We start from the raw sequence: 8,554 nt of genomic DNA, 5'->3' as shown, positions 1-8,554 counted from the left end.
AAGAAGGAAGGAGAGGGAGAAACTAAACCCCCTTGATTCTGCGAGCTCCCCGTTGGCAGGACACTGGCATGGGGTTGGGGTGGAAGAGCCTAAAAGATTAACTACCAAGAATTTCATGACAGGCCCCAGTCCAGCAAAAGCAGTCCACTCTGCACCCTCCCTGATACCTTGCACCCCCACGGTTATGTAAGTGGCCCCACTCTGAACCCAGGGGATGATCAGATCAGAAGAGCCCCAGCCTGTCCCTCCCCTGTGGCACGGTGCCTGGCATAGGGAGCAGCACATATAAGTCCTCACTTCCTGAGTGCCGCCCGCAGGAGGGCTGTCCCAGACCCCCGGAGCCATGGCCTGTGCCCCTCCCTTCCGGCTCCTCCTGCTGATGGTCCTGGTGGCCCCCTCCCAAGGCACCCGCCTCGGCCCCACATCTCACTTGCGTTATTCCAGGTTCCTAGACCCTTCCAATGTTGTCTTCTTGAGCTGGGACTTTGACCTTGAGGCTGAAATAATCACCTTTGAGCTCCAGGTCCGGACAGCTGGCTGGGTGGGCTTGGGGGTCACAAATCGCTACACCATCGTGGGAGGCGATCTGGTTGTTGGAGGGGTCTTGCCTGACGGCCATGTCTATTTCTCGGTAAGTCGGAGGGCGACTTTCTTCCGAGGATAAGGGTCACTCGCTGGGGTTCAGGATAGTTCTGAGTCCAGGAAGGATCCACATTTTCCAGATATAGGCAGACACATGCCCAGAGCACCTGCTGGCTGCTGACCTCTCCCTACAGAAATGGTCCATTGGAAGGAGTCAGTCTATGTCTCATAGATGCATGTCCCTAGGTGCTAAGGAATTGGACTGAGAGAGGAGGTCCTGTCTGCCATAGCCCACTGTAGCCTTGCCGGCCACTCACTGGGGTGGGGGGGGGGTGTCACAGCTGTTTGAGATACAGTCTTCATCCTCAATTTCCTTTAAGCTCAATCAGCAAGAAATAGTCTCATAACAACAGCTGCAGAAGCATTCATAATAGCTTGAATCTGTTACTTACTCTTAAGTAACCGGGCACTGCCCCAAATAGTCTGCATGTTAAAACTCACAGCATCACTGAGGTGGACGATTATTATCCCATTCACAGGGGAAGCAGCGGCTCGCCCCTCCCCCTATTTCATCCTTCTGAACCACATTTATATGGGACGTGTTGCTGGGAAGAGCCACAAGGCAGAATGAGTAGCATAGAGAGTTCAGAGAGTAAGTGAGCTTTCAAGGGTTCGGGATACAGGAATATTAGGATTGATGGAGCTGGTTTTTCAAACAGAAGTCAAGCAGGGTCAGGCGGTGAAATTCCCGGTAGGTGCTGTCTATCCCTCTGCCTCGAGGACCCACCCTGATGCTGCACTCTGTCCTGGGAGCACATGGCATAATAAAGAAGCCTTGGGGTCTGCAGCTCTAGTGCCTGAGGGGGGTGCAAAAGGGACACCAGCTGCTCCCAAGGCATGACCACTTGGGGTCCCTGGTTCTTACGCCTTGACCTTCACTGGACTCCAGGACCGGCACCTGGTGGGTGAAGACACCCTGCAGGAGGACGGGAGCCAGGACGCCGAGCTGCTGGGGCTGACGGAAGACGCCGTCTACACCACCATGCGCTTCTCCAGGCCCTTCCGCTCCTGCGACCCTCACGACCAAGACATCACGGTAGACCTGGGGGAGGGGAGGGGAGCAGCTGACCGCAAGCAGCTTCTCCTCCTGGGGAGGTGTAGTCGCCTCCACGCCGGAGGGCCCCTGCCTCTCAGGCAGCCAGCCACAGTCCCCAGGACTTCCTCTCTCCCCATCCCAACGGGGGTCCCCTCTTACAACCCACAAGCCCCCTGCAGGGTGGATTCCCACTGACGCAGTGCCCACCCCGCCCTCCCCAGCCTCCCCCACTGGAAGCGCCTGTCCCACTGCACTGAACTTCAGGGCATCGTTGACAAGATATGGACACAGGAGTAAGAGAGGGGACGTAACTTGCTCAGTGTTTCCAGCGAGTTGGCCGCGGGTGGAACTAGGACCAGACTAGCTCTGACACCCCCACTTCTACTCCCACCCCCGCCTGAAGCTCTTTCCATCCCACTGTGTGGGTGTGAGCAGCTGGCTTGTGTTGTGTCCGGGTGTGGTGTGTGCAAACTACTGCTCATGGGCGTAGCACCTCAATGCCCACAATTCCCCCAGAGCGACACCATGAGGGTGCTGGCCGCCTACGGCCTGGACGACACGCCGAGGCTGGACCGGGAACGGACCTTTGTCAAGTCCATCTTCCTGCTACAAATAGTCCACCCAGACGATCTTGACACCCCCGAGGACACCATCATCCATGACTTGGAGATCACGGATGTAAGACCCACTCAGTCCCACCCAGCATCCTCCGGCCCCCTTCCTGTTTCCCCTCTCCAGGTAGACCCCCTTCTTGTTCCCAGTATTCAGTACGTTCCTAGAAGTGAGCTTTCTCTGACTTCCCTCAGTCCCCGGACGATGGCCCGGCCAGCCTTAGCGTGAGCATCCTCCCCCGGGCCGGCCTTCTTCTCCGCTCTCTGGGAGGCAGCCTCACTCCCAGCCCAGCCTGGGCTCTGTGTGTCTCCCTCCAGTTCCTAGTTCCCGAGGAGGACACCACCTACGCCTGCACCTTCCTCCCTCTCCCCATCGTCAGGAAGAAGCATCACATCTACAAGGTACGGTGGCCCACACAGCGGGACGCTACCACGGCGGCTGAGCACTCAGTGGGCACATGGACTGCGAGGGGATGGTGTCATCAGACGGTGGCTGGGAGGACACAGGAGGGAGGCAGCGGGGACCAGCGTGGGGACAGGCCAGGTTGGGCGGACGTGGTAGTTTCGTGATTTCCTGAACCCAGAGCTATAGCTCCCAGCACTGTTTTAACTCGAGCCCCACCATGCAGCGAGGTTTGGATGAAGGTCACACATTCATAAGCATTTGCAAAGGACAGAGTCAGCCTCACTCTGGCCCCAGAACTGTGCTTCTAGCCCAGGAGGAGGAGTTGGCTGGGAGGGCCGTGACCCAGGGCTGTCACGTCAGGGATGTCTGGCTAGAGGGAACTCAGACTTGGTCACCCACTTGCACATTGGGGTTGATTCCAATTCTGATCAAGTAAATGAAAGTGCAATCTTATACCGAGTGGCAAATGTGTGGGAGCCATATTTTCTTTAGAGAGAGAATCCAACAAGGAGTGGTCTCACGCTCAGTTACCATGGACTGATGAGGTGATTAAGGGGAAGGCCGAAGCATGGGATTTAGCGTGCTGTGCGCTCAGGGAAGGGGTTCAAAGGGGTGGTCCAGAGAGGGGTCAGACAGAGTTGGAGGAGAATGACAGGTTGGGGGAGAAAAGCAGATTAGACCTGGAAGAGAACGAGAAACAGAGAGCAGCAGGGGGAATGGGTATGGTTTTATCTGGGGAAGGGGAGTGTGGGGACTAGGATGACAGAGATGACCCTTACCCCTCCCTCCCCGCCCCCTGCAGTTTGAGCCCAAGCTGGTCAACCACAATGAGACGATGGTGCACCACATCCTGGTGTACGCCTGTGGCAACGCCAGCGCTCTGCCCACGGGCATCAGCGACTGCTACGGGGCTGACCCCGCCTTCTCCCTCTGCTCCCAGGTCGTTGTGGGCTGGGCTGTCGGGGGCATGGTGAGTCCTGGGCTGAGGAGACAGGAGGCTCAGGGGTGCGTGCTGTCAGGAACTGTGGTTGTAAGGCCGGGAAGGGTCCCTGCACCCAGCTCCCTGCCCTTCTTGCTGCCCTCTCCCTGTTCATCCCGCAGAGTTACCAGTTTCCAGATGACGTGGGCGTCTCTATCGGGACGCCCTTGGACCCCCAGTGGATCCGGCTAGAGGTTCATTACAGCAATTTTCGCAACCTTCCCGGTGAGCGGCTAGAGCATTTATAGAAGAACGCGGGGCAGGTTGCCTGATGCTGCTAGGTGTGGGGAAGGTGTTAGGGGTGCATGCTGACCCCTTCCGCTCACATCCCACCTCCGGCTTTGCCCGGCCTCCTTCTCCCCACATTGCGACCGCTCTCCTGCCTTCCGTGACCCTGCCTTTCTGCTCCAGGAGTGCGGGACTCCTCGGGCATCCGGATGTACTACACGGCCAAGCTGCGCAAATACGACATGGGGGTCCTGCAGCTGGGCTTCCTCACCTTCCCCATCCACTTCATCCCTCCGGGCGCCGAGTCCTTCCTGTCCTACGGGCTGTGCAAGACGGAGAGGTTTGAAGAGGTGAGGCTGGCTGGGAGGGCCGCCTCCCCGGAGGGTCCCAGCCCCCCATCCCAGCTCTGGTCTGGTCCACAGCGCACGCAGCCCGAGCCCCACCCATGGACAATGACCCCGCTCCAGTGCTGAGGAATAATATCACCCACCTGGATTACTCAAGGGATGGGAGGAGGTGGGGCTTTGAGGACAAGGAGACTGAGGCAGGTACAGATTAAAGGGGTCCAGGTCAGTCATGAGAAGAAAGTGTTAAATATTGACGGTGGTAAAGCAAGGGGCAGGACATGATGAGCGTTCTCACCTCACCAGATGCCCTCCCCCCTATCGCAGATGAACGGCGCCCCGGTGCCCGACATACAGGTGTATGGCTACCTGCTCCACACCCACCTGGCTGGTCGGGCTCTGCAGGCGGTGCAGTACAGGTACCGGGAGAAGACACGGGTTGGAAGCCTTCCCCGTGCACGTGGGAGTAAATTTGAGAAACAGCTATTTATGCTGCAGCATAAGGTTGGGAGTAAGGGGGAGCCGGGTCTGTCCACAGGGCAGAGCGGGGAGGAAGGCTGTGATGACTGACACCCACACTCTGACCCACCACGGCTCCTTCATCGAGACATACTCCCCACTTCATCCTCCTTGTCTTATCCCTGTCCCCTCTCTCCCTCTCCCTCTAGAAATGGAACACAACTCCGCACGATCTGCAAAGATGACTCCTACGACTTCAATCTGCAGGAGACCCGAGATTTACCGCATCGGGTGGAGATCAAGCCGGTGGGAGCCGGGGGAGTGTGGCTGGGTCGGGGGCGTGGCTGGTTCGGGGGCGTGGCTGGGTCGGGGCGTGGCTGGGTCGGGGGCGTGGCGGGGGCGGGGGCGTGGCGGGGGCGGGGCGTGACTGGGTCGGGGGCGTGGCGGGGGCGGGGGCGTGGCTGGGGCGGGGACCAGCAGGGGCGGGCTCGCTGCTCTTAGCCGGGAGCATTCTACGACCAACCCGGCCCCTTGGAGTCTTACTGTTGGCCTTTGCGTTTCACTCTGACTAGGGAGACGAACTGCTGATAGAGTGTCACTACCAGACGCTGGACCGAGACTTCCCGACTTTTGTAAGTACCGCTCTCCCGCCTTAGTCCCCTTGACAATAGGCTCAGAGTAGAGCCCTGCCCCTGGCCTGGGCTGCCCAGTGACTGGTTATTCTAGCTGCACCCCCCTCCTTTCTCCAGGGGTGTTGCCCATGCACATGGGGCTGTTCATGTTCTCACACCCCCAGAGACTGTAAGATGGGTACAAGGATTCCCTACTTCCTCTGTCCATGACCCACTAAGACCATGGAAAGACAACACATTATCATGCTGAAGAGCCTGGGTTTGAATGCCAACCCAATCATTAGTAGCCTTCTATTCTCAGACAAGTTATTCGACCCCTTTGTGTCTCAGCTTTCTAATTCACACAAGAATCAATAACACTATCCATCGCCTGAGAGGGTTGTGAGAGTCGATAAAGACAGGTAGAGTAACTAGGCCACTGCCTGACTGGTAGCAAATGCTCGATTAGAGTTAGCTCTTGTTATCATGGCCACAAAGAGCCCCACCCACACCGGGTGTGAGGAATGGTTTCGTGCCTGTCCGATTCAGAAGGAGTTGCTTGCTGTGAAGAAAATACAGCCACTCAAATGATTCTGATACAAGGTGGACAGTGTGCACTCGGGGAAGTCCCCGGGGAAAACCAAAAGGTCCTACTACAGGTATGAGAACAGGTAACCTATTAGAGCAGGCCCTCCTTTACATGGGCACCAATGGGGGATTCTGGAGACGATCTCAAAGAAGAGGCTCTTTTTTTTTTTTTTTTTCAACAAATTCAATTATCTTGTCTTCTCTTCTCAAACCAAGATAGTGGCAGTGGGAATGTAGAGGACAGGGCAGTTATGTGGGCACTTCTTTGTAAATAATATCAATAACTGTTCACTGATTGGAAATAGAGGAGGAGGAGGAGGGGAGAGGTGCAGTGAGGAGTGGTGAGTAAGGCCCAGTGAGCTGGCTGGGGAAAGGCGGACAGCTCCGTTGGTGCCGTGACCACCCAAATCCTCTCTGCCTGCTTCATGCTCTCCGCATGCCTTTGTATTGCTGTCCCTCCATCTGTCCCCCCCTTCTCCTCCAGGGGGGTCCCAGCACCACTAATGAGATGTGCCTCGTCTTCCTCTTCTACTACCCCCGGAACAACATCTCCAGCTGCATGGGGTACCCTGACATCATCTCCGTGGCCCGTGAGCTGGGGGAGGAGGCAGCAGAGTGAGTCATCCCAGACGATAAGACCCTCAAGTGTGAGCTCTAGAAGTTAGATCACCTATGGACGGGTTCTTGGTCTGCTTTTTTCTCGTGCACTGCCTGATTCAGTGGGACTGTGCTGACTTTCAAGTAGTAACCCTTAATTATCTGGGGGTGAGGCTCCTCTCTGAGACTCTGGTGGGAGCCCAGAAATTCCTTTCTAAGAATGCACATCTGGGCAGACGTACCCCATTCTGCAGACAATTGTAGGGTGTTTCCAGGTCCCTTGAAGTCACCCCACCAACCTCCTTGGACATCCTGGCCCTCAGATGTCCTTAAACCACTTCTTTAAAGAATCAGAAGTTTCTTTTAGTCTTAAAAATTCTCATCTCTGAGTTTGGATGCGATCTCTTCTTCTGCCAAACTCGTGATTGTCTCTCCGAGTTGTAAGGCATCCTTTCGAGTTTATGTTGATACGAAACAGACACTAACAAAACTGAGGGTATTTCATGCACGTTTTTGTCAAAGCTGTAAGTCAAGCCTAAGCTAGTGTCTGTCACCACCACGCTGCCCCCACCCACGCAGTTCCATGGAGGGCATGATGGCCATGAACAATGTCGAGTGGACCCCAGAGAGCATTAGGAAGGCTGAGAAAGCCTGCAAGGAGGCTCAGCAGACCGTGATAATAAAGACCATTGACGTGAGTGTCCTAGGAGACACTGCCCCCTCAGAGTCAGGGATGGAGGGGATGGGGTGGTGTTGGGAGAGGCCAGAAATGGAGAGGGAGGGAAGTGAATGACAATGGTCGGAACACTGGGTTGGGGGAGGAGAGGCTGGGGGAGCTGGGAGTTGGGCCGAGGCAGGTCTGGGTTAGGGGGTGGGAATGGAGTCCCCCAGTTAGCCCGTGTGGCTGCAAGGACTGGGGATAACCAAGTAAGATCCAAGGAAAAGAAACGAGGTGGGGAGGCTCCTACCTTTACCCACTGCTCTCCTTCACCTGCAGGAGACCGTGGAAAACACAACGGGCTGGATTCCGGAAATCACCCCGATGCCTCGGGGGCCCTGCTTGGAGTCATGGGGGGGCAAAGTGGAGCCCCAGGACGAAACCCCCGCTGGCTTCAGGGTGGCACCAGGGGTTCTCTCGGCCGTGGGCACTGCTACTCCATGGCGCCTCCCCATGGCTGCCCTCTTGTTTGGACAGGGGGCCTTTTCCTGGCTCCTTGCCACCTTGCAGGCTGGAGTCTGACACCCTCTCCTCATAGCAGATACCCAGGCCCCTCTCTGCTCAGTCCTCCCTGGTCATCAAACACAGAAAACACCCTCTGCTGTGGTTCTCCCAAAGCTCCCTATCTGTCCCCAGGACACTGCAGGCCTGGGCACTGCAGCGAGGCAACTCATCTGCTTCAGAAGGACCTGTGGGACCACGGAGTTTCTAAGTCTGGATGCAAGGTTGGGTGTGAAGTAGCGGATCACTCTCTGAGAAGTCCCATGCTCTGTCTCGCCTAAGGGGATGCCACATGGGGCGGGGGTGGGAGGTGGGGGCTGGAACGCAGGCGGAGAGCCCTGGGAACCCTCCACCTCCCGTGCAGGCCCTGGAGGGTGCTCCTGTTTCTCTCTTCTCCTGACGTTCCTGTCTAATCCTCCCCACAGCAGAGGCAGCCAGTCACATGGGTGATACTTGGTGAGGAGAGGGGCTGTGCTTGTAAGGAACAGAGCTTAAGACGTAAATTAAATAGAACTAAACTTGCTTCCTGTTGCCGTCTCCTTCCTTTGAGCCCTTGGACCAGGAGAGACAGCTGGGAGGTCTCTTGAATTGCTCGGGGGAAGGCATCCGAGGGCACTGGTGGCCCCATAGACCACACATAACGCAGTCCTTGCTCTTCTCACTATGCCTGTACCATTGGACGATCTTTATCTCATCAAATATCCCATTGTCAACATTCAGGTCAGCAGGTGGGAAGATCCTTAACTAGCCAGGCCAGCTGAACTGGGCTCTGAGAACAGGTCAAGGACAAGGTGGAAAGAGGTGGTCCCTAGCTCGGGAGCCTGGGACATGTTG

The 8,554-nt window shown here is 56.7% G+C and overlaps 1 protein-coding gene across 2 annotated transcripts; it reads left to right on the top strand.

Moving 5' to 3' along the window:
* The first annotated feature begins 321 nt into the window (after positions 1-321).
* On the top strand, positions 322-8,246 carry LOC136393551 (putative DBH-like monooxygenase protein 2). 2 transcript variants are annotated; one of them, XM_066366190.1, is made up of 13 exons: positions 322-631; positions 1,532-1,678; positions 2,195-2,356; positions 2,608-2,691; positions 3,498-3,665; positions 3,797-3,899; positions 4,086-4,252; positions 4,553-4,665; positions 4,915-5,011; positions 5,278-5,337; positions 6,389-6,519; positions 7,081-7,195; positions 7,499-8,246. In XM_066366190.1, the coding sequence occupies exons 1-13, from the start codon at positions 344-346 to the stop codon at positions 7,739-7,741; spliced, it is 1,878 nt and encodes a 625-aa protein (XP_066222287.1). In that variant the 5' UTR covers positions 322-343; the 3' UTR covers positions 7,742-8,246. The 2 variants fall into 2 exon arrangements, with proteins under 2 accessions (XP_066222287.1, XP_066222288.1); XM_066366191.1 differs by having other exon boundaries at positions 4,574-4,665; positions 7,499-8,245.
* Positions 8,247-8,554: the final 308 nt, after the last annotated feature.

This window comes from Saccopteryx leptura, chromosome 2, assembly GCF_036850995.1.
Source record: "Saccopteryx leptura isolate mSacLep1 chromosome 2, mSacLep1_pri_phased_curated, whole genome shotgun sequence".
Classification (NCBI taxonomy): domain Eukaryota; kingdom Metazoa; phylum Chordata; class Mammalia; order Chiroptera; family Emballonuridae; genus Saccopteryx; species Saccopteryx leptura.
Note: the sequence above shows the minus strand (reverse complement) of the source record. Positions and strands in the feature narration are given on the sequence as shown.